Below are 26,402 nucleotides of genomic sequence, written 5' to 3' on the forward strand. Positions count from 1 at the left end.
GGTAGCATCTAGCTGACTTTGGGCTCAGAAGCTAAACATGGCTCAGAACAGATCTGGACTTGTATAGGAGACCATCACGAATGGCAGGCTGTTTGTGGGCTAGATTGGAAAATAAAAAATACTGTCCTGAGAGACATCCCAGACAAGCTACAGTAGTCCTTGACGTACGACCACAATTGAACCCAACATTTCTGTTGCTAAATGTTAAGAAATTCTGCATATAGCCCTACAGAACGAGCACAATGCACAGTCTGCATGGGCCTTTCTGCTTAACTGCAGACAGGAAGCAGGACACTTTCTATACAGAATTTTATATAACATTATTTTATAAATGTTATTCTTTATGTTTTATACAACAACTACAGCCAACCAGTAGATGGCAGTGTTTATAAGTGTGCTGTCTGACCCAGCTTCCCAAACATGGCAAACCCTCTGTAGTTGAAGCAATGATTCCTTTATTAGGAGCGCCAGGAGCCCGGCAAAAAGTTTCCTCTCTCAATACAGGCTGATAAGTCCATCCAGCAGGGAGACAAATAGTTGTCTGCCACATCTATTCATCTCCGCCCCCTGCCTTTTATCCCCAGAGCTAGGGTGGGGCTTTGGTAGCAGGGGTAGCTCTTCCGTGTCAAGGACCGGCCCATAGTTTTCCACTGCTGTCCTCTCCTCTGCCTTCTGTGTATCCGCACATCAGGCACTGGACCCAGCTGTTCCTCCTCTTCCACATCAGCCACCTCCAGTCCTGGGGGCTGTTGACTCTCCATCTGTGGGCTGACAAGCAGCCCAGATTCCCCTCTGTCTCTCTCTCTCTGCCAGCTCCATTCCATCTTCCCCCTTGGAGATCTCAGGTTGCCTTGATGCTGGCCCTGACTCCCATTTCTCCTCCTCATCTGATTCAGCTGCTAGAGGGGCCAGTGGCTGATAGGCCACAACATGTGCACTTTGTGGTATGCTCTATGTCAGTGATGACTAACCTTTCCTGGACCAAGTGCCCAAAGCTCACCTGCCCGCCCAAACCCCTAAAATGCAATATGCAACCCGCCATGCAGGCGCCTCCCCCCCCCATTGGAGATGTGTGCCCTCAGTGCATGCATACATACACTCAGGGGCAAGAGTGGGTTCCTACACAAACTGGTACCTGTTCGCTCGTGTGCTCACGCTGGCTCTGCATTGCTTGTGCATGCGCAGTTGGCTGAAAATGGTTGTGTGCCTGCACAAAGAACATTAAAAGGTAATAAACAAGATGCCAGCAATGCCAAGGGAGACCAGGTAACAGGTTCGGGGCGTGGCCAGCCTGAGTTGCTGCCGTTTCTGCGACTCAGGCCAGATTATCACTACCAATTCAGTTGAACCGGGTCGAACTGGGAGCAACCCACCCCTGGTTCCCTGGCTCCTCATGCATGTGAGCGTGACCCCGCTACACACACCTCACCACCACGCATGCACCCCACCCCCAGGACATGTGCTCCCACCTCCTGTGCATGTGCATGCAACCCCACTGTATTGCGATCCCCCAAATGTGCCGTGTAGAGTCCTGGCATGACGTCAGGCACTCTCTTGTATTCTGCCGGCAACAGCCAGGTCGCGTCTTATCCAATCAGACGCGACCTGGCTGGCGCGGGCAATTCCCGTGTTCGGATTGGCTGTCCTGTCTGACAGCTCGATATAAAAGCGGTCAGACAGAAACAGCCCTGGGTTTTTTTTTGTCCTCCTGTATTCTGCTAACGTTGTGCCTGTTAATAAAGCAGTTAAATTCTCCTCACGCCTCCGCCTGAGTTCCTGCCGACATTTAATACTGGCGACGAAGGTGGGATCCAGCCGCCGCTGACCCACCACGTTCCTTGTCGGCCGAACCAGCCAGGCTGAATTCCTCCTCTCGCTACCTCTCCGTGACACCCTGAGGCGAAGTGATGGCATCCCTGCCTCCATTCGCGCCGTTCGGGAGCGCCGGAGAATCGTGGGAAGCGTTCCTCGAGCGCTTCGAATGCTTCCTCATAGCTAATGGCAAGAGGAACATTCCTGAGGAAGAAAAGTGTGGATTCTTCCTAAGCTGCTGCGGCCCATTAATGTTTGGCGCTGCCCGAGCCCTGGCAGCTCCACGACCGGTGCACACGCTCGACTGGGCAACCCTGACCGGCAAACTGCGGCACCACTTTGCCCCGACACCTTCGTGGATTGCGAGGCGCTACGCGTTCCGGAGATGTGTCCAGACACAGGAGGAATCCATCAGCCAGTTCCTCCAATCACTCCGCACATCTGCTATGCAGTGTGAGTTTTCGAATATTGACTCGGCACTGACTGAGCAGTTCGTGTGCGGAGTGAAGGACTTGCGCCTCCGGCGCCGCCTGCTATCCCAGGCAGACATCACCTTTGAGGGAGCCATCGAGCAAGCCAGAGCCGCGGAGCTGTCCGATGCATCGATGGCAGAAATGTTCCAAATGCCGCCGCCACCTAGCCCCGCTGGTCGCACCTGCCTAGTGGACGAGCTGGTCCCGCTGCCTGACAGCTACGAGGAAGACGGCATGGTGGCCCGCATCAGCCAGCCAGCCAGGCTGCAAGCGCCTCCACGAGCCCGTGAAGGTTCCGTTGCCTGTTTGGGTTGCAGCGGCAAGCATGATCGCTCAGCTTGCCCCTTCAAGTCTGCTGTTTGCCGCCGTTGCCTGAAGAAGGGCCATCTAGCCCACGTCTGCCGGGCTCCCCTGCCGCTGTCCCAGCAAGACGACATCGCTCCAGCACCAGCGGCCGGCGTAGCAAAGCCAGCAGGACGGCAGAGCCAACAGCAGCGAAAACAGCGAGAGGGGTGTTTCGCTGTTGGCTCCGAGCGACAACCCAACCCTGCAGAGTCGGCCACCCTCGCAGCAGGTGCTGAACGCATCAAAGCATCGCTCCTGATCGAGGGCTCTCCCTGCACAATGGAAGTAGACTCGGGCTCTTCCCGGTCTCTCCTCTCCTGGGCAGAGTTCTCTCGCCTCTGCCCAGGCGTCTCCAAATCGCAGCTCTCTTCCCCGGACTCAGCCTTACGGGACTACCAGGGGACTTTAATTAATACCCTGGGTTGCTACCTGGTGCGGGTGGAATACGGGGACTTTTCTGGATGCCTGCCCTTACTAATTGTTGAAAAACCCTTGCCAGCCCTATTGGGCCTCGATTGGTTCCCTGCCTTGGGTCTCTCTGTCCATGGGGTTCGGCAGGTAGTGGCCACGCCTCCTGACGTGGCTGACGTCCTGGCTCAATATGCTGACGTTTTCGACGGACAGCTTGGGCAATACAAGGGCACCCCCATCTCCCTAAACCTCGACCCCCAGGTTGCCCCGATTAGGCTGAAGGCCCGTAGGGTGCCTTTCGCCTTGAGAGCCAAGGTGGATGCTGAGCTGGATAAGCTCATCGCGCAGGGGGTATTGGAGCCGGTCGACTACTCTAGATGGGAGACACCACTAGTGATCCCTGTCAAAGCGGACGGCTCCATACGCCTCTGCGCGGATTTTAAGGCGACCATCAACCTTGCTCTCCAGGCGAACCCCTATCCAGTTCCGGTAGTGCAGCACCTGCTCCACTCTTTAGGACAGGGCTGCATCTTTGCGAAACTGGATATGGCGCAGGCCTACCAGCAGCTCCCGGTGGACGACGAGGCGGCGGCCGCGCAAACCATCGTCACCCACCGTGGAGCCTTCCGTTGCCGCCGCTTACAATTCGGCGTGTCCGTTGCCCCGGGGATCTTCCAGAGCCTCATGGAGCGCCTGCTCCATGGGCTGCCAGGCGTGGTGCCGTATTTCGATGACGTCCTGATCGCTGCGAGCAGCCGATCAGGCCTCATCGAGGTACTTCGGAAGGTCCTCGATCGTTTCAGGGGCGCGGGTTTAAAATTGAAGCGCAGCAAATGCTCGTTTGCTGTGCCTAGGGTGGACTTCCTGGGCTTCACTATTGACGCCCAGGGAATTCACCCCACCCCTTCTAAAGTAGCAGCCATTCGGAACGCCCCCACGCCTGCCTCCAAGACGGAGCTGCAGGCGTTCCTTGGCTTGCTAAACTTTTACGCGCCTTTTCTCCCTCACAAGGCGTCACTAGCCGAGCCGCTGCATCGGTTGCTCGACCGATCGGCAGCCTGGTGCTGGGGCAGCCGCGAGGCGCATGCGTTCGCGGCTGTCAAAGAGCTACTGACGTCAGAGGCAGTTCTAGTTCAGTATAGTGACAGACTGCCTCTGACTCTAGCCTGTGACGCCTCCCCCGTGGGTTTGGGGCGGTCCTAAGCCATCTCCTACCCAATGGCTCGGAGGCCCCCATTGCCTTTTATTCCCGGACACTGACTTCTGCGGAACGCAATTACAGCCAGATTGACAAGGAGGCTCTGGCTGCAGTGTCTGGGATCAAAAGGTTCCACGACTACGTGTATGGGCGGCACTTTACCTTGTTCACTGACCACAAGCCTCTCCTTGGGCTTCTGGCCGGTGACAAGCCAACCCCCCCCATCCTGTCCCCACGCATGACGCGGTGGACAGAATTCTTAGCTGCTTACAGCTACTCCCTTCAGTATCGGCCTGGGAAGCACATAGGGCATGCTGACGCCCTCAGCCGCTGCCCGCTCCCAGTGACAGACCCCCCGACAGTGCCCTGCCTGTCGGTTTTGTCCATAGCCGACGGGGCGTTGCCACTCTCCTCTGGGGAAGTGGCCGCCCAGTCCAGGGCAGACCCCACCCTGTCCCAGGTCATTCAGTGGGTCCTGCGGGGCTGGCCAGAAGGGCCGGTGTCCGAAGACCTCCGTCCTTTCAAGGCCCGGCAGCTGGAGCTGTCACTTCACAGTGGGTGCCTCCTGTGGGGTGACAGGGTGGTGATTCCACCCAGCCTTCGCCACCAGGTGCTGGCTCGCCTCCACGAGGGCCATCCAGGCATAGTGCGAATGAAAGCCCTTGCTCGCAGCTATGTCTGGTGGCCCCGGATGGACGACGAGATCGCCTCCTGGGTGGCCGGCTGCTCTCCCTGCCAGCATTCCCGGCCGGCGCCTCCGGCAGCCGCGCCCAGGGAATGGGAACTGCCCCGGGGACCTTGGTCCCGCCTGCATTTGGACTTCGCGGGCCCATTCCGGGGCCAGGTGTTCCTGGTCGTGGTGGACGCTTACTCTCGCTGGGTGGAGCTCATCCTCATGAGGTCCACCACAGCAGAGGCTACAGTCAGAGCTTTGACTAGGCTTTTCGCCACCCACGGATTGCCGGACGTCATTGTCTCAGACAACGGCCCGCAGTTCGCCTCCACCACGTTCCAGGTCTTCCTGGCCTCGCAGGGCATCCGCCATGCCCCGGTCGCTCCTTACCATCCCGCTAGCAATGGCAGGGCGGAACGGGCCGTCCGCTCTGCCAAGGAGGCGTTGGGCAGGATGGAAGGAAGCGACTGGCCTTCAAGGGTGGCTGCTTACCTACTGGTACAGCATGCCACTCCTTGTCCCCTGTCCGGAAGGTCTCCAGCCGAGCTGCTGATGGGCCGGCGCCTGCGGACCACCTTGGATAGGCTGCACCCGCTCTATTCCAAGGAACAGCCTGGCAACCTGGGCCCCCCTCCCTGTAGTTTCTTGGTGGGGGACTCGGTTTGGGCGCAGGCGTTCTCGGGGGATGCCAGGTGGGTGCCTGCCACCATCACCTTCATAACCGGTCCCTGTTCCTACAGGGTCCAGTTACCTGATGGGACCGAATGGCGGCGTCACCTGGATCAACTGAGGCGCCGCCAGTCGTCCGGGTCCAACGACAGCCCTGCGAAGTCGACCGCCGACATCACTCCACCTGCCCCATCAGCAGCAGAGTTGTCTCACGGTGCCCTACCACCGTTGCCTTTTGGTGCCCTTCCACCATGGCCATTAGGCGAACCTCAGTTTTCCCCGAATATTGTTCCTTGGGACGCCGCCTCCCGGCCGTCCGCAGCAGGGAACGCCCACCCCAATGGGGGGGTCCCACCGGGTCTGACCGCACTTTTGGCCTTCCCTAAATCAGGCCAATCCTACCCAATGAGTGTTCCGCCTAGCCCCGTCGCAAGCCCATCGTCGACCGCGCCCCCTCGGCCCTGCCTACGCCTGAGTTCCTGCCGACATTTAATATGCCGCATGTGCTCTGCAGTTGCATGCACGCCCCTCGCATGCACCCTGGCCCCCCACATGCATGCGCAAAGCCCCCTGTGCACACCACCTCCCACGCATGTGTAGCAGAGAACCGAATGCCAGCTGGCCAGTGGGAGGCACGCATGCATACATGTCAGAGCTGAAATGGGGCGACAGCTCACATGCCATCAGAGAGGGTGCTGCATGCCACCTCTGGCATGCGTGCCATAGGTTTGCCATCAAGGCTCTATGTCTTTTTGCCCTATGTAAAGTTGCTGTACAAAATACATTCCGACAATGTATTCCAACACTAAAGGAGACGTCTCTTAAGTGAGTTTTGCCCCATGTTACCATTTTTTTTGCCGCAGTTGTAAAATGAATCACCGCAGTTCTTAATTTAGCAACACGGCTGTGCAGAGAATCTGGTGCAGAGAAGATTGTAAAGCGGGATCACGCAACCCCAGGACACTGCAACCATCGTAAGTACGAGTCAGTTGCCAAGCGACTGAATTTTGATCACGTGACTATGGGGATGCTGCAATGGTCGTAAGTGTGACAAATGGTCATAACTCATTTTTTTAGTGCTGCTGTAACTTTGAGCGGTCGCTAAATGAACTGTTGTAAGTCAAGGACTACCTGTATTTCCCCCAAACTGGTGCCACAAACCTTTGTGAGTCAAATTCCTATTTTTCTTTCCTCACCTTTAATCTGAGATTGCTCCAAATTCAACCTGAATCTGAGCTTTTGCCTTCAATCAGTTTTGGGGTTCTTGTATTCAAGTTGCCTGTCCATTATCTTCTTTTTCTCTCTTTTTCACCTTTCTTATCAGTTACTTTACTACAGTGGAAGAATATTCACTACCTCTGATCTGGCCATCATAACAACCAAGAAATCCTTTCTTTTCTTTTCTTTTTTGTATCAGAATGTCAGTTATGTGCCGTTCAGATTAATGGAGTTTTTTTCCTTCTAAGGAAAAAAAGAACAGAGAGAGAGAGAGAGAGAGAGAGAGAGAGAGAGAGAGAGAGAGAGAGAGAGAGAGGGAGCTGATAGAGCTATACACACACACACACACACACACACACACACACATAAACAGAAAGATAAAGATAGAGAGAAAGAGAGAGAGAGAGAGAGACAAAGACAGACACCCTAAAATATAGATTCTATATACTGTATGTCATCTTAAAATTTGGATCCTAGACTAAATCATACAAGCACACAGAGAGAGGGGGGGATGGAGGGAGGGAGAAGGAGAGGGAGAGAGGGAGGAGAGAGGAAAAAAGAAAGGAGATGAAAGAAGAAAAGCAGTTGCAAAAGAAGACCCTACTCTCTGCTACGTCAATGCTATGCTTTAGGTTTGTGTTGGCCTTGTGCCTATAGAAGCAATTGGCCAACATTAGAAAAGCAAGCCAAATCATTTTTTGAAAGAGGGGAAAATGTTAAACTTTGGATCCATCTAAGTCGGAGATTCGAGGCTCAATGGTGGGCATACAGTAAGTTGAAAGGTACCCTTATCCTTCCCTTACAAGTGTGTCAATCATTTTAGCAATGCGTTGAAACTCATTTGAATTGCTTCATTTGATTAGGCTAAGACAATTCTGCATCAGAGGTTCCACACCCTACCAATTTCAGGAGCATCACAGAAAAACATAGTGATGAAGTTAAAAGTTAAAAGATGAAGTGAACTTGCAAATTTCATGCAGATGTATCCAACGTTTAACATTTTCCCCTCTTTCAAAAAAGAGTTTGTTTGCTTTTCTAATGTTGGCCAATTGCTTCTATGGGCATAAGGCCAACACAAACCTTAAGCATGGCATTGGCATAGCAGAGAGTAGTGTCTTCTTTTGCAACTGCTTTTGCTCTTCCATCGTCTTTCTTTTTTCCTCCCTCCTCCCTCCCTTTCTCCCCCTCCCTTTTGCTGCTATCCAAGGTGCAAGCAAGAGAAAAAAGTGCTATTTTCTAACATTTTGTTTTCATTCCAGAAAGAGGGTTAAAAGTAGCTTGGCATAAACGGTGGCCAGCAATTCAGAGGAAATAAGTTTAGCCAATTTTGCACATCAAGCTCAGCTCCGTAATTCTTTCCACTCTGTGGAGCCAAAATCTGAAACTTTAACCTCCATCTCTGAAGACTTCAATCTTAAACTGGTTTCCTTTTTAAAGTTAAGAGATTATGAATAAATAATAGGAAGAAAGCTTAAAGTCAGGCTAAGGGGATCAGAGCTGGAACATGTAACGGACTATTTCTAAAACCAAATTTCTCCTGCTTTAGTGTATTGAACTGAGGGTGAGGTGGGGAAACTTTTGAAGGCCCTTTTATAACTTGTGGACTTCAACTCCCAGAATTCCTGTCTGGCTTAGGAATTCTGGGAATTGAAGTCCAAAAGTCATAAAAGGGCCCTTGTTCCCCATCCCTGAACTGAAAGATGATGAATTGAGGGGAATCTTGTATAGAACAGCCTTTGTTTCATTTGTTCCATCAAATCAATCTAACCAAGCCAAGATCCAGGCAATTATTGGTGCACATAGGGTACAATGAACATCAGAAAAACTCTCTCATTCCAAATTATCTCAACAGTTTAAGAGCTGCTGATGGGTTGTGTTGCTTTTTCCATTCACAGTGTCACGAAAACAAACAATTTCCTCCTTTTTATACCTTCAAACAAAGGGGCTTGTGTACAGCAGCACACAATCCCAACTGGAGCCTTAAACCGTGTGAGGTTGGGAGGTGAAAACATTAAACCTGTTGCTAAATGTTGGTTTTTCCTCTTTGCGGGTGAAGAGTGACGTGTAGAAATGTAACACATCTTTTATGTGGGCAGAAAGCCCACTCCTCTTTCCCCCTGCCCAAAGGTGAGCCATGGTTTCATGCAGTTGAAAGAAAGTCTGCTTTGAAATCTTTGTTCCTCACCCAGTTTTAAGCCTCCTACACAGGTGTTTCTGTTTCAGTTCATGACTGGGTTTCAACCTATGTGTGACATTGATGATCATTGGCACCTGTTTGATATAATTGGTTGATCATACACCTGGACTATAATCCTGCAAAATCCCTGACTTTGTGCAAGTGTACCTATGAGAATTGATGCTGATTTGAAGGCAAAGGGTGGTCACACCAAATATTGATTTGATTTTGATTTTTCTTTTGTTCGCTCACTTTGCATTTTGACAATTGACAAAAACTTTTTCACAGTACTGAATATGTGTGTGTGTATACATATGTGTGTATGTGTGTGTGTGTATGTGTATGTATATATGTATGTATGTATGTATGTATGTATGTTTGTATGTATGTATGTATGTATGTATGTATATGTCTTGTTGTATTCAGGTCTTTTCCCGTGTAAGATTGAGATTGTCTTGGCAACGTTTTGGCGAGGTCCCATTCACCATCTTCCAGCTGGGTTTTGAAGATGGCGAGTGAGACCTCGCTGAAACATTGCCAAGACAATCTCAATCTTACACGGGAAAAGACCGAATACAACAAGACCAGCATACCTACACCCGTGAAAATCTACAAAAACATACATACATATACATATGCATATGCATATGCATATGCATATGCATATACATATACATATACATATACATATACATATACATATACATATACATATACATATACATATACATATACATATACATATATATATGCATACATACATACAGCTGTCTGAAAAAGTCCTGCACGCTTTCAGTTTTAAACTGTATTTACATGTTTAATCAAATTTTCACTCATAGAAACCACACAAAATTAGTACTTGGATGAAAATTTCTGTAGTCAGATTGAGATGCATAAGTTTTATTAATATAACCAAAGTCTTTTTAAGGTTTTGAATGAGTTTATGTGCTAAAACAAACACAACTTGAATTTTCGAGAATGTTAGATTCGAAAGTAGCCAATCAGCAGTGAGCTTTGGCTGACCAATCAAAATGCACAGAGGCTAAATCTATGAGCCAATCAATGTTGTCATACTCTCTGACTATAAATAGGCATGACAAGCATCAAGAAATTTAATTTAGCTCTGGCTGCAGGCAAGGACGAAGGCCTTTGCTTTCACCAGTACTGAGCAGTAGCCTCGCATCACTGTGCTTCATGAAGAGGGTTATTCCTGTACAGAAATAGCCAAGAGAGTGAAATGCCATCGCACCACAGTGAGCAGAATGGTTGAAAAATACCAAATAACTGGTTCAGTTGATGACAGAGTCTGCTCTGGAATACCAAGAAAGTTGACAAAACGACAAGATCAGTCTCTGCAACACATTTCGATGGCTGACAGGAAGCTCGCCTCACCTCAGATTACAAGAATTTGGGGTGAAACATGTGATGTAAAAGTGTGCACAAGCATAGTGCATCGCAAACTGCTTGCCAGAGGGCTCAAAGGCTGCAGGGCTCAAAGTAAACCTTTGCTCACAGACGCTCACCGCTCTCGTCGACTTGCGTGGGCCAAGAAGTATGCCAAGTGGCCCAACGAACAGTGGGCCAAGGTCATCTTCAGTGACGAGAACAATTTCTACTTGACTTGGAATCAGTGCAATAAGTATGTCAGAAGATTTCCAGCTGAAGAATTTAGGCCGTACTGCCTGAGTCTATCGGTGAAGCATCCATTGCATGTGATGAACTGGGGCTGTATCGCTGCTTCTGGTATTGGTCGGATATAAATCGTGCAGGGAATCATGAATTCGAAGCAGTATGTTGAAGTCCTGGAAAAGACCATGCTTCCTTCAGCTCAGCAACATGTAGGAAGGACTTTTACTTCCAGGATGACAATGCTCCTTGTCATCGAGCCAAGTGTGCCCAGCAGTGGATGAAGAAGCATGGTATTCGACTCCTGGATTGGCCAGCTCAGAGCCCAGATTTGAACCCAATTGAGAACTTGTGGGCCAGGATTGGTTACAAAATAAGCAAGAAGCATCCGAAGACCAAGCAGGAGCTGAATGAATCCATTATTGCAGCCTGGCACCACATTGTCACCAAAGATCATGTGCAAAGGCTTATACAGTCTATGCCGAAGTGATGCCGCCTGGTGATAAGCAATGTGGGCTGGCCAATTTCATTTTAATAACCAAGTTTGGTTACCTAAACGGTCCTTTTCAGGGCCACAAACAATAACAATGTTAACAAAACACTAGCGTTGGCCTTAGTAATTGCCACACATATGCCACTGGGTATGCATCAATTAATCTGTTTTCATAGTCATTGTAAGCATGTGTTGTAAGCATGCAAGAAAATTCACAATCCCCATCCAAACAGCACCAAATTGCAAAAAGCTTATGCTTTTCACTTGAAAACCACCAGTATTTTTTTAAATATAACAATATTTGCATAGAACTTATCATAAAATATCATAAAATCAATGCCTATCCCAAAAATGTCATAAACCGTGCAGGACTTTTTCACCCAGCTCTGTGTGTGTGTGTGTGTGTGTGTGTGTGTGTGTGTGTGTGTGTATTAACCTGAATGTCAGATAACTGACATTCTGATACAAAAAAGAAAAGAAAGGAAAGGATTTCTTGGTTGTTATGATGACCAGATCAGAGGTAGTGAATATTCTTCCACTGTAGTAAAGTAACTGATAAGAAAAGTGAAAAAGAGAGAAAAAGAAGATGATGGACAGACAACCTGAATACAAGAAACCCAAAACTGATTGAAGGCAAAAGCTCAGATTCATGTTGAATTTGGAGCAATCTCAGATTAAAGGTGAGGAAATAAAAATAGGAATTTGACTCACAAAGGTTTGTGGCACCAATTTGGGGAAATACAGGTAGTCCTTGACTTACAACAGTTCATTTAGTGACTGTTCAAAGTTGCAGCGGCACTGAAAAAATGAGTTATGACCGTTTGTCACACTTACGACCATTGCAGCATCCCCATAGTCACATGATCAAAATTCAGCCGCTTGGCAACTGACTCGTACTTACGACGGTTGCAGTGTCCTGGGGTTGCGTGATCCCTCTTTACAATCTTCTCTGCACCAGATTCTCTGCACAGCCGTGTTGCTAAATTAAGAACCGCGGTGATTCACTTAACAACTGCAGCAGGAAAAATGGTAACATGGGGCAAAACTCACTTACCAGACGTCTCCTTTAGTGTTGGAATACATTGTCGGAATGCATTTTGTACGACAACTTTACATACAGCAAATAGACAAGGCACGCACACTCACGTTTTGTGAAATGGTAGGGAAGGTAAGTGAACACCACCTCTGATTTTACTTTGCTAAGACTTGGTGCTCTTAGTCCTGCTATAAAAGCTGCCTGTAAACAATTTCTCACCAGACTTATTAGCAAATGTTGCTTAAGGCAAGACTTGACCCCACAAACTCATTAATGCTCATTTCAGAACAATTGCTTTACATTAAAAGAACCTTTGTATATCTTAATCAGTTATCTGATATATTCGGTGTGCTTGAAGTAAACGGTCATCCTTCCTTTGAGATAGGTATCTTCATGAGGGTTTTTCATCTAAAAATCAAAGACCTCAAAGCGCCAGTTTGATGTGGTGAATGTGCTGGCCTAGAAAGTAGGAGACTGTGAGTTCTAGTCTCACTTTAGGCGTAAAAACTCCCTCAGTTCAACCTCCCTCACAGAATTGTTGTGGAGAAAATAGAAGGAGGAAGGCGTATTAGGTATGTTCACTGCCAACTTATTTATAAAGTAATAAAGCTGGGATGAAAATATAATAAATACAATAAATAAAAACAAATACCGTATATACTTGAGTATAAGCCGAATTTTTCAGCCCACTTTTTGGGCTGAAAAATCCACTTCGGCTTATACTCCAGTGAAAAAAAAAAAAAAGAACTTACCGAGGACTTGCGCGCGGCCGAGGCTTCGGTGCTTCCGGGATCGCTCCCACCCCCTCCGCCACCTTCCTACTGGCTCCCAGTGGCGGAGGGGGTGGGAGCGATCCCGGAAGCACCGAAGCCTCAGCTGCGCACAAGTCCTCGGTAACTTTCTAGTGGCGGCGGGGGCTTTTGGGTTCACTTCAGCTGCAGCGCCAGGTGCAAGCGGCTAGGACTGGCTGCCCACAAAGAACCTCCCCAGGCTTGCTTTGCTGAACACGGGGCGACTGACAATAGTTTGAGCGGGCGCGGCTGGCACAAACTATCGTCAGTTGCCTTGCGCTCATCAAAACAAGTCCGGGGAACAGCATGGTGTTTTCTTGCCACGTGCGTGGCCACGCACGTTACCAAAAGTTGGGACTGTTTTTAAAACGCTGTGGGACGCAGGACAAATTATTAAAAATCAGGAATGGATCCCAGTACTTCTAATCCTGCACCAAAACAAAAACGCAGGTCATACGAAGCTGCTTTCAAACTAAAATTTACCGTGAGCTGCTGCATTTCCCAGCCTCGGCTTATACTCGAGTCAATAACTTTTTCCAGTTTTTGGGGGTAAAATTAGGGGTCTCGGCTTATACTCGAGTCAGCTTATACTCAAGTATATACGGTAAATAAATAGAGCATACCACAAAATGCACATGTTGTGGGCTGTCGGGCACCGGCAGATGTTTCATGACCAAACTAGGTAACATTATCAGTGTTAGTAGGGAGTAGGGTTTGCCCATGTTTTATGTTCACCTTTCTAACTGGAGAACCCTCTGCATCTGGGCATGTCAGGTTTGGGTGTGAGACACAGGACATCACTGCCCTCACCTGTACAGAGAGAGCAAAAAAAAAATCAAGAAAGGCAGAAGGACGTAGGTTAACAGAACAGGCAACTACACCGGGAAGGTAAATCATACTGCATTGCTCTTTGTTTTTCTGCTTGTACCTGCAGAGATGATAGTGCTACCTATCTGTCAGGGCTGGGGACCATGGGTTTGGAGATCTACGAACAGGTGCCCAAACTGGACGCAGTGATATTGCCAGCAGGGATTCCCAGTGGATTGCTGGCCAGCAACTCTGCGGCCTTCAAGCATCTGAACCAGCATGTCTTTGTGGTGGTAAGCATTTGTACACATTTGCTTTGTGTGTGTGTGTGCATTTTGAAGCCTCTGCTTCAGCTTTCAGTCTTGGTCAAACCCAATTCAGAATAAGAGAATCACCGAGTTGGAAGGGACCTCGGAGGTCTTCTTGTCCAACTCCTTCTCAGGCAGGAGACCCTATATCATTTCAGACAAATGGCTGTCCAATCTCTTCTTAAAAACCTCCAGGGATGGAGACCACAACTTCCAAAGAATAGTAAGATACTAGACTTCAACAGGAAATGACCCTATGAGCCACGGTGGTGCAGTGGTTAGAGTGCAGTACTGCCGGTAATTCTGCTGACTGCCGGCTGCCTGCAATTTGGCAGTTCGAATCTCACCAGGCTCAAGGTTGATTCAGACTTCCGTCCTTCCAAGGTGGGTAAAATGAGGACCCAGATTGTTGGAGGCAAAAAGCTGATTCCGTAAATTGCTTAGAGAGGGCTGTAAAGCACTGTAAAGCGGTATATAAGTCTAAATGCTATTACTATTATCCCACACTGATTCTCAAATGAAAACAAGCCTAGGGAATTGAGAGAAGGATCTGAATCTTAAAACTGACTATTGCGCAGATCAGGGGTGGGTTCCGGCAGTCATTACTACTTCCGGCTCGCTCGTGGCTGCGCTATGCTGAGTGCACATGCATGGTACAATAAAAATTGTTCTGTGCATGCGCAGAAGCAAAAAAACAAGATGGCAGTGCCTATGGCACCACCAGGAAAACCGGTTCAGGGGTGTGGCAGGGCTGGGTCACTGCCAGTTTCAGCTACCCAGGCCACCAAACCACTACCGGTTCAGCCAAACCGATCCATACCGGTAGAAACCCACACTGGTGCAGATAATCTTTAGCATGTCCTTTTGCAGGAAATCTAACGAAGCCTTGTTTCTGGAAAATGGCACTCCATCCTTCCAAAGTCTTCTAAGCAGAATTTCCATGTCTGGACTGCAAACATCAGGAAGGTCACTCTAAATGACTACAAAGAGTTGTTTAGTACCCTCTATGGTCATCCAGGTTTTGCAATCCAGCTATAGTAATTACAGTATTTTTCAGACTAATAGACGCACGGCCCCACCCCACCCCACCCAAAAAAAGTGGTGGAAATGTCTGTGCATCTTATACATTGAATACGGGCCTGTTTTTGGCCTCCTGAATTTCTGCGTGTCGCGTTTTCACCCTCCCCAGCCCACAGAAGCACTCTGTAATACTCTGCAAAGCATTTTTGCCAAAAATGGGCCTGTTTTTGCCTAAAATGGGCCCATTTTTTTTGGCCTCCTGAACCCTCCATGCATCCTGTTTTTGCCCTCCCTGGCCCTCCAGGAACACTAAAAAATGCACCCTTTTTTTGGTGAAAATGGGGCGTGGGGAGCAGTAGTGAAATTCAAATTTTTTTACTAAAGGTTCTGTCAGTGTGGCTTGGTGGGCGTGGCAGGGGAAGGATACTGCAAAATCCCCATTCCCTTCCCACTCCAGGGGAAGGATACTGCAAAATCCCCATTCCCTTCCCACTCCAGGGGAAGGATACTGCAAAATCCCCATTCCCTTCCCACTCCAGGGGAAGGATACTGCAAAATCTCCATTCCCACCCCACTCTGGGGCCAGCCAGAGGTCGTATTTGCCGGTTCTCCGAACTACTCAAAATTTCCGCTACCGGTTCTCCAGAACCTGTCAAAACCTACTGAATTTCAACATGGCGTGCAGGCTGAAACTATTTTTTTCTTGTTTTCCTCCACTAAATCTAGGTGCATTTTATAGTCCCAAAAATACAATATGATTTCATCCTTACAGCAAAAGTCCTGAGAGATACAGTATATTAAGTTGACAAAGAAGTCTTGATTCCATAGAACCCATGAGTTCCATGTCAGAGCATGGAGGTGAATTTGGATCTCTCCACCATTGGCTTAGCACCCTAACCATAACACCGCATTAATTCTCCAGGTTCTAGCAAATGCATTTGCAAATATGCCAAATTTGGTTAGCTATGACTTTGGGTGGTTTCTCTCTCTCTCTCTCTCTCTTGATGGTTTAGAGTGCTGGGGAACCAACTCAGATGGTGGTTCAAACTCTACTTCATACCATAAATGCATAGTATTCTCCTTTCCAGAACTATAGAGTGATACTACAGAGTGCAGCAATTTGGGCTGTTCTGGAGGCTCCCAGGGCAGTACATGTAACACTGCCACAGAGAGGAGGGTCAAGCTATTTTCCAAGGCACTAGAAGGCCAGACAAGGAATAATGGACGGAAGCTGACCAAGGAGTGATTCAACCTGGAAATAAGGAGGAACTTTCTGACAGTGAGAACAATCAACCGATGGAACAGAAGTTGCCTTCAGAAGTTGTGGGAGCTTCATCACTGGAGGCTTTCAAGAAGGGACTGGACTGCCATCTGTCAAAAATAATGTAGGGTCTCCTGCTTGAGCAGGGGGTTGGACTAGATGTCCTACAAGGTCCCTTTCAACTCTGTTAAGGTGACACCCAAGGAATTAAAAGAGAGAGCTTTTGTTGCTTTTTAATCACAGTTCCTTATTCTTCCTTAGTGAGGAACTTATTCGACCTTTCAGAGGCAAGGTCAACACTTTGTAAGGAAATAAAAGGAGAGAAAGGATCCATTCAGAAGAAAACAAAGGAAGTAGTATTTCCAACTTTAAAAAGGGACTGATGGAATCTGGGACATTTCCAAACTAAGGTTCATTAACATAAACCACACTTGGAATATGGCATCCACTTTTGGTTGCCACGATGTAGAAAAGATGTGGAGACTCTAGAAAGAGTGCAGAGAAGAGCAACAAAGACGATTATGGGACTGGAGGCTAAAGCATATGAAGAACGGTTGCAGGAACTGGGTATGTCTAGTTTAATGAAAAGAAGGACTAGGGAAGACATGATAGCAGTCTTCCGATATCTCAGGGGTTGCCACAAAGAAGAGGGAGTCAAGCTATTCTCCAAAGCCCCAGAAGGCAAGACAAGAAACAATGGGTGGAAACTAATTAAGGAGAGAAGCAACTTAGAAATAAGGAGGAACTTTCTGACTGAGAACAATCAACCAATGGAACCTTCAGAAGTGGTGGGAGCTTCATCACTTGAGACTTTCAAGAAGAGCCTGGACTGCCATTTGTCAGAAATGGTGTAGGCAGGGCAGTGATGGCGAACCTATTTTGCCTTGCGTGCCAAAAACAGGGGGAGTGCAGGGGGGTCATGCACGGGCGTGCCACACCCATAATGCTATGTGAATGATCCCAGCATGCATGCACGCACAAGCAGCACTCCCCCCTTTTTGGCATGCTTTTTTCGCCCTCCCCAGACTGCAGAGGTTTTATAGGAGCCTGGGGAGGACGAAAACAGCCTCCCCCGTCCCCCCGGAGGCCCTCCAGAGGCTTCAGAAGCTTCCCTGAAGCCTCCAGAGTGTGAAAAACAGCCCTACAGGCAAACTGGAAGTTTGCGAATGGACTTCCGGCTTGTTCATAGGGCCGTTTTTTGCCCTCCGGAGCCTTCAGGGGCCTTCAGGCGGCTTCCCTGAAGGCTCCAGAGGGCAAAAAACAACCTATGAGCAAACCAGAAATGCGCATGCACGCGCTGGCCAGCTGACAGGGAAACGCCTTGCGTGCCCTGACAAATGGCTCCCGATGCCACCTGTGGCACGCGCGCCATAGATTCACCATCACGGGTGTAGAGTCACCTCCTTGAGGGGGGGTTGGACTAGATGACCTATAAGTTCCCTTCCAACTCTATTAATCTATTAAATCTGTTAAAGGGTTGTTCCTTCTAATGTGTAGCAGCAGGAAAGTGTTTGTTATGTTTTGGGATACATTCTAATTTCATTCTAATGATGAACAGTCTATCCCTCTGTAGCCCATGTCCTCCCATTAGCTCCCATTGCTTTCCGCCCAGTACAGAAATTTCTGTAGAAGATTGGAAAATTAAAGGGTATTTCTTTCTGACCGACCCAGATTGCATCCTGCAACATTATCTTGGGACAAGTATATTCACTTTCATTCATGAAAGAGTATTAATATAAAACACTTGGAAATCTGTGGAAAGGTAGAAGATACTTACATTTGGAGGTGTGATATGCCTGAGCTCAACTGGAGCACTGTTCTTATTTAGTTCTAGACTGCACCAACAGAGGGATAGAATCAAGATCATGTGACGGGTTAATACCACTTTATAATGCCTTGGTAAGGCCACACTTGGAATACGGTATCCAGTGTTGGTTGCCACAATGTAAAAAAGATGTGGAGACTTTAGAAAGAATGGAGAGAAAAGCAATAAAGATGATTAGGGGACTGGAGGCTAAAACATATGAAGAACGCTTGCAGGTACTGGGTATGTCTAGTTTAATGAAAAGAAGGACCGGGGAGACATGATAGCAGTGCTCCAATATCTCAGGGGTTGCCACAAAGATGAGGGAGTCAAGCTATTTTCCAAAGCACCGAAGGGTAGAACAAGAAGCAATGGGTGGAAACTAATCAAGGAGAGAAGCAACTTAGAATTAAGGAGAAATTTCCTGACAGTTAGAACAATTAATCAGTGGAACAACTTGCCTCCAGAAGTTATGAATGCTCCAACACTGAAAGTTTTTAAGACGATGTTGGCTAGCCATTTGTCTGAAGTAGTGTAGGGTTTCCTGCCTAAGCAGGGGGTTGGACTAGAAGACCTCCATGGTCCCTTCCAACTCTGCTATTCTATTCTATTGGTTTCCTCTTTCTCAGGGTGTAGAATTGGAGAATACCCATGTAGATCAGCAGTCGTTAAAGATGGGACAACCTGTTGAAGATCACACCTACAGCCATCCTCAATTTTACAGAGGTAAGAGATTTGGGCCTTTGCTCTCTTGATTGTAACTGTTGTGCAAATACCTCTGAGAGCCTCTTTTGTGTCTATACAACTTTGTCTTCCTCCTAACTCCCTAGTCCATGAGGCTCAGCAGCATTTCTGGAGATATCTCCCTATCCTTCCAGCCCTCTCCAAGGACAGTCTGAAGGTTGGTAAATTTTGTTAGGTTTTTGTCCCTTACTGTATGACTTCAGAGGAAAATCAGGACACTGGAGTGACTGGAAGAGAGGCATTTGACACTGGAAAGCAACTGGCAAGTAAAGTAGGAAAGCAGATTTCAAGAAGATAAGAGATTTCTGCCAACTGAGGGACAGATGAGTGAAGAACCTTCAGCCATGGAGAAAAACCCAAAGACAACTGAACTTGCATAATGTAATTCCAAGTCGTAAAAGAAGAACCATTTCATGATAAGATGGTAGGCAAGGCAATTAATTGGAGTTGCTTTATTGCAGCTTGTCACTGGCAATTCTTTGGCTCACCCCGTTATAAAAAGAACAAGTCTAAGGGATTCTATGTGTAACTACTATTTGGAGTAATTCTGACTTTATTTTCGTAGAGTTGAAATCTGACAATACGATCAACTACAGTTCAATTTAGCAGTACCCTGAAATGCTTTTCACAGTATCTCTAGACATACCAAAAATGACATTAGATCAGAGATAAGTTTATATTTATTAGGTAATTAGTTTTCCTGGATTACCCCTTTTATTAGAGAGTAAGTCTTTTCCTTCCTTCCTTCCTTCCTTCCTTCCTTCCTTCCTTCCTTCCTTCCTTCCTTCCTTCCTTCCTTCCTTTTCTCCCTCCCTTTCTTCCTCTCTCCCTTCCTTCCTTCCTCTTCCTTTCTTTTCCTTCCTTCCTTCCACCTTTATTTTTTCTCTATCTCCTTACTTGTTCTCTTCTTCCTTCCTTCCTCACAAAAAGTGGGGTTTTAAAAAAGTTGCACACTCTTTTTCAATAGGAAGGGCCGGCAGCTGTCTACCTGGAAACAAACTCTGCTCATTTGCCAGCATTTAAAAATATTTATATTTAGGGTAACTAACAGAAAGATGTATAGATAAGAACCATGGCAGAAACACAGTAAAACTTTCAAATTCATATTTTGGAGATTTTTAAGGGGAGATTTTTCCTAGTTTTCTGCAGCAACTAGAAAAGTCACCAACAGCTACTTTTCATGAACTTTTGTTAATTAAAAAAAAGGCAATGTTTAGGTTGCATTTATACTAGTGGGAGGAAAAAAATGACAGAGAAGGGGCTTCACAATTTCATCTTTGCTCTCAAAAAGGAGAAAGTAGCTTACTCCAAATATGCCCTCCCTTTACTCAGCCTTCCAAACAAATCAGCTTAAAGGGGCACGAGGAAGCAGCCTCTAAGAGAGAAAGATCAAATCTCTACAGCTGTAAATCCTTAGGATGAAGCACCACCTCAGCTCTTCCTTGGTTGGTCCGTGAAGATGAGGGGCGTTCTCAGTAAAACTATAAACGTTGAGCTTGCAAGATAGGGAACATTTCCAGATGTTGTTTGTGGGTTGGAAAAGCTGGTCCTTTGTGCTTAAAATATTGGGGGGGGGGAGGCAGGAATTTGGGATTGTCGGACACAACTGCTTCCTTAAATTGCAGAAACCGAGAAGTTTTGCTTAAAGTGGCCAGAGAGAAGATTTTTTTTTCTACAAAAAACCATTTGTTTGACCTGCAGAAACCAAGCATAGGTTAATGTAGAAAGTTCAGTGAGGCTCTGTAGGAAATTTTAGGTTGAGTTGTAAGAGAGTGGAGATTTCCCCTTCTTTGAAAAGCAGAAATGCCTCAGTTTTAAATGTTTAGTCCTACTAGAAAGAGTCTCAAGGATGGATTCATTTCTTTCAGCCCACGTTTGTTTAGCTTGCAGAAACTAGTCATTTCCTATAGAAATCTTTGGTTTAATTTGACTTTAAAGCATCACTTTTGGCTAATTCAGTAGATAGCTAAAGGGTTATCAGTGGCTAAATCCCTATTTTTGTTACTGCAAAGAAATGGCAAAAAATAACATTTTGTTTCTATAGCACTATTTTAAAACAGGTTAATTCTTGATTAGGGTTGAACTGTAGTTGGTTTCTGTCTGACTCTATCCTGAGTTAAAAACTATTAAAAACTAGAGGGGAAAATAGAAGCAGACTGTCCATTCCCCCCCCCCCCTATTTTAATGTTACCTGTTTGAGACTGCTTTCAAAAAGGGAAATGTGCCAAAGATGGAAAGTTGGAAAATTGAATTCTGCACAGCAGGCAAATTGAAATTCTCAACGTTGTGATGTAGTAGCATCCCTTTGGGGAGAGGGGGCTGTCTATAAATTTAATAAATTAAATTAATAAATTAAATTAACTGCAGTTCTCATCAGCTACAGCTGCATGACAAACCCCAAAAGATGGTTTGTAAAGGCTGTTTACTTCTTGGAGTTCTGTCTCTGCTTCAGGGCAGGAATCTAATTAAGCTATCCGGAAATGATACCTCAGTCATTATTTATTCAGTTAATGAGCAGCAAAATGAAAAAGAACAAAAACAGTAGACTAAATAATTACAACAATATACTAAAAACTAGCAAAATGAACTTCATAGTATCACATTCACTCCTCTATTACTAAGTTAATAGAGAGCATTGATAGCTTTTCAGCAAGTTATTCCATAATCAATTGGCCTTCCTGTTAGGAAGTTTTCTGCCAGTATTCCATTGAAATTTACTTTCTCACATCTTAAACTCCAGAGCTATAATTAAAACCACCAGTGATATTTTTTAAAAAAAGATTCAAGTGATTTCTATAAAAAAAAAGATTGCATCTATCAAAGTTTTTAAAAGGTTTTATCTCTTTTCAAACAAGGTTTGGCATATCAGTTTGTTTGTTCCCTTTCTATGACCACCTATCTCAGTCAATGATTCTGGACAACTTGCAATTCAGAAAATATATTACGATTAAAGATTTAAACAACAACATTTAAAACAAAAAGAGTAAACCGTTAGACACAGCCAATTCAAGATATAGGAGAGCAAGATGTTTGGCTAAAGGTTTTATCTCTTTTCAAACAAGGTTTAGCATATCAGTTTGTTTGTTCCCTTTCTATGACCACCTATCTCAGTCAATGATTCTGGGAAACTTGCAATTCAGAAAATATATTGCGATTAAAGATTTAAACAACAACATTTAAAACAAAAACAGTAAACCGTTAGACACAGCCAATTCAAGATATAGGAGAGCAAGATGTTTGGCTAAAGGTTTTATCTCTTTTCAAACAAGGTTTAGCATATCAGTTTGTTTGTTCCCTTTCTATGACCACCTATCTCAGTCAATGATTCTGGGCAACTTGCAATTCAGAAAATATATTACGATTAAAGATTTAAACAACAACATTTAAAACAAAGAGTAAAACGTCAATTCAAGATATACGAGAGCAAGATGTTTGGCTTGTTAGCAATAAAGCCAGGAAACTGGGCCCTTGGCACATTCAGTGCCCCAGACTCCAGGGTAATAACCAGTTCTGACAGGAAGATGTTCCATAGAGGAGGGGCCACTGCAGAAAAATCTTGCTTTTTTCCCTTTCAGTCTGTTGCCTTGAGGCTTAGTGTCTTCTCCCAAGTGGTCCCCATCTCCCTCTGTGCAAATAACTTTTGTATCACTCCAAAGAACATAGCTAAAATATTTTTCTTTTATAAACAGTTTTTTATTAGATAAACATTAAAAACATTGGATATAGCACAACATTCCTGGCATAAACGTTTCCATATAGTGGTTAGATCTTACAACAATTACATTTTATATCCATTACATAGGTGTGTGTGATCAGTCAGATTACCTGTCCGTTGATACTTTCTTATACTATATATAATTACTAATCATACAAACACGCATCCAATTCCTACCTATCACACATTCTTAATACCATATTTTCTAACTCTTAACTTGTCTGTGTTTTTCTTTCCCTCATTTCTAACCATCAGTACCATTTGTCCCAGATTTCGTGATATTCTGTCTCTCCCTTGTCTTTGAGCTCTAGAGTCAGTCTGTCCATTTCTGCGCACGTCAGCATCTTATTACAAAATATTTTTCATTAACACCACCTCGGACTTAAAATTTAGTTTACTTTATTATCATTGCCTCCCACACAATGAAATTAAGTGCCATCTTCAGTATAAATCATAACTATAAATATAAAACACAAACATACATCCTTCACATTCTATACAATTGAACTGAAAACTCCTGATAATGCATTAATATTGCACTATACATACAGTAGAATTCAATATAGTTACTGCCCTGGGATAGAAGCTGTTTTTCAGCCTATTTGTCCTTGTTTCTATTATCCTGTACCTTCTGCCAGATGGTAATAGTTCAAAAAAAAAAAAGGATGCCCAGGATGAGATGGATCTTTGAGAACATTTTGAACTTTCTTAAGGCAGCGGGAACTATAAAGCTCTTCCAAAGCGGGGAGAGGGCAACCAGTGATGCTCTTGGCAATGATGTTAACCCTCTGGAGTGCTATCCTATCTCCCACTGTGCAATGGCAAACCATACACAGGTGCCGTAAGTTAAAATACTCTCTATGGTGCAGCGGTAGAAGGTCACCAGCAATTTTTATTCAGTTGTTGTTTCCCAAGAAGTCTCAGGTAGTATCATCTCTGCTGGGCCCTTTTGACCAGTGCTGCAATGTGAGTGTCCCAGGTCAAGTCTTCTTTTATGATAATACCCCAAAAAACTTAAAACTAGCCACTTGCTCCACTTGGTCTCCATTGATAAGCAAGGGCTGGATGCCTGATCTATTCCTTCTATAGTCCACTATAAGCTCCTTGGTTTTATTGGTGTTAAGGACCAAGTTATTGTCTCCACACCATGAAAGCAACTCGATAGGCAGATTCATCCACCTTGGAGATGACTCCCACCACTATAGCATCATCTGCAAATTTAATAATAGTTTTACTAGCATGAGTGGGAATGCAGTCATGAACATAAAGAGTATAGAGTAAGGGACTCAACACGCAACCCTGGGGTGTACCAGTGTTAAGAATAAGGGCTGAGGAGATATGATAACCTAATCTGACCCTCTGAGAGCAGCCAGACAGGAAATCCATAATCCACAGGCAGGTTGAATAAGAAAGCCCAAGATCCATAAGTTTAGACACTAGTCTATGTGGAAGAATTGTGTTAAATGCAGAGCTAAAATCTACAAAAAGCATCCTCGCATAGCCCTACTGCTGTTCTACCTATTGCATCTATCAAAAAGCATCCTCGCATAGCTCTACTGCTGTTCCAAATGAATCAGAGCAGTGTGAAGAGTGATGGCTATAACATCCACTGTAGAACTATTTGTTCTGTATGCTTTTGATGACTGCTTCAAAACGCAATTCTCACTATTAAAACTAGATATAGTGGGACCTCTGGTCCCAATGGCTCAGACGACGAACAATTCGGGCGCCAACCGAAAAATGTGCTAAATGTTTCACTCACACCATGAACACAACCTTGGGTGCCGAATAAACACAGCTGCAGCGATTCCCCCTGCTGCAGCATTTTTTGTGTGCTCACGCATGCGCAGTTAATCTTGCTTCTGGTCACGACCAAAATCTGGTGCCAACCGAAGTCCTGGAATGGATTACGGTCAGCACCCAATGTCCCACTGTAGCCATATTCATTTCAGTGGTGAAATTCAATTTTTTTTACTACCGGTTCTGGCTTGGTGGGCATGGCAAAGGAAGGATACTGCAAAACCTCCATTCCCACCCCACTCTGGCGGCAGCCAGAGGTGGTATTTGCCGGTTCTCTGAATTACTCAAAATTTCCACTACCAGTTCTCCAGAACCTGTCAGAACCTGCTGAATTTCACCCCTGATTCATTTGTTTCATATTCTCCAATGTCTTCCCATCTTTTTACTCCTTTGGTTAGCTTTCTGCCCTGATGGTCCATCCTATGTCCTGTTTTGTGTGGCTCTTTTGACTGATCCTTATCTCCAATCTCAGAATAACTGATGACAACTTTTCTTGACCTTACAAGAAGCATTGCCTGAATTAGACTCGAAAATAGTCAAACCTTGTACATTGTTTTAGCATTTATTTATAACCAGTGGGTGAAAACCATTCATGTATCCCTTGTTTGTTGTCACTTCGTTTTTCAGAATTGAGTGGTTTTGGCACCAACTCTTTTCAACTGACAGGGAACTGGGTTGATAAAGTTGTAACGGTGAGGTATGTAAAGGCAATGCTTATTCTGATTACAAATTAGCATTTGGGGTGGTTACTTTTTTGGTCATTTCCAGGTGATTTTTAAGAGCCAATCCATATAGATTGGATTTTTCTGACTTTGGTACAAAATAGATTTGAGTTTAAAGGAGTAGAAATTGGCAGCAGGGAGATTCTAATTGCAAGATGATTGATTCACATCCACTAGGCCATAGAACAGAAGTTTCATTGATGTAGTCATTTAAAATATAAAACTAATACAAATACACAAGTGGATCAGTGGTGGGATTAAAAAAAAATCTACTGGTTCTGTGGGCGTGGCTGGGTAGGCATGGCATGGCTTGGTGGGCGTGGCAGGGGAGGGATACTGTAAAATCTCCATTCCCTCCCCACTCCTGGGGGAAGGATACTGCAAAATCCCCATTCCCTCCCGATCAGCTGGGACTCGGGAGGCAGAGAATAGATGGGGGTGGGCCAGTCGGAGGTGGTAGTTACCAGTTCTCCAAACTACTCATAATTTCTGCTACCGGTTCTCCAGAACTGACCAGAACCTGCTGAATACCACCTCTGAAGTGGAGATACAAAGAAAATAGGACATGTTCACAGTAACTTATCATCCCTGCAGGTAACCCTAATCTGATCTAAATGTTCCATCCTCTTTGAAATGGCCTTTGACTTGATGGCTATCTTCCAATACTTGAAGGGCTATCGCAGGGAAGAAAGGGTGGATATTTTCTCCGTAGCACCTAAGGGTAGGACCAGAAACAATGAATGGAAGTTGCTGAGAGAGAGAGAGAGAGATCCAACGTGGAACTAAAGGGGAATTTCCTTGATAGAACGATCAGTGAAATGGGTTGTCTTCTGGTTGCTCCATCACTGGAAGTTTTCATGAAAAGTTTGGAAACCATTTGTCCAAAGAATGCTATAAGGACTCCTGCCTTGGGTAGGGGATTAGACTAGAAGGCCTCCAAGGTCACTTCCAGCGCTATGAATCTATGATTCATGATAGGCAGGCTTGTTCCCTGCCAAAAGTTCATGTGAATTTAATACAATACAATACAATACAATACAATAGTAGAGTTGGAAGGGACCTTGGAGGTCTTCTAGTCCAACCCCCTGCCTAGGCAGGAAACCCTATACCGTTTCAGACAAATAGCTATCCAACATCTTCTTAAAGACTTCCAGTGTTGGGGCATTCACAACTTCTGGAGGCAAGCTGTTCCACTGATTAATTGTTCTCACTGTCAGGAAATTTCTCCTCATTTCTAAGTTGCTTCTCTCTCTGATCAAAATTCAGCCCCCTTTTTATGATGGCTGCAGTGCAGTGGGGG

The 26,402-nt window shown here is 45.8% G+C and overlaps 1 protein-coding gene across 2 annotated transcripts in view; it reads left to right on the forward strand.

Annotated features, from left to right (window-relative positions):
* LOC309392915 (L-threonine ammonia-lyase-like) overlaps positions 1-26,402 on the forward strand; it is a 50,390-nt gene that overhangs the window by 13,529 nt on the left and 10,459 nt on the right. For both annotated transcript variants that reach the window (XM_081954509.1, XM_081954508.1), the window contains exons 6-8: positions 13,856-14,021; positions 18,751-18,847; positions 25,008-25,077. In XM_081954509.1, the coding sequence (XP_081810635.1) occupies positions 13,856-14,021; positions 18,751-18,847; positions 25,008-25,077 (333 nt within the window). The remainder of the gene's footprint in view (positions 1-13,855; positions 14,022-18,750; positions 18,848-25,007; positions 25,078-26,402) is intronic.

This window comes from Natrix helvetica (assembly GCF_964273705.1).
Source record: "Natrix helvetica genome assembly, chromosome: 5".
NCBI classification, from domain to species: Eukaryota; Metazoa; Chordata; class Lepidosauria; order Squamata; family Natricidae; genus Natrix; species Natrix helvetica.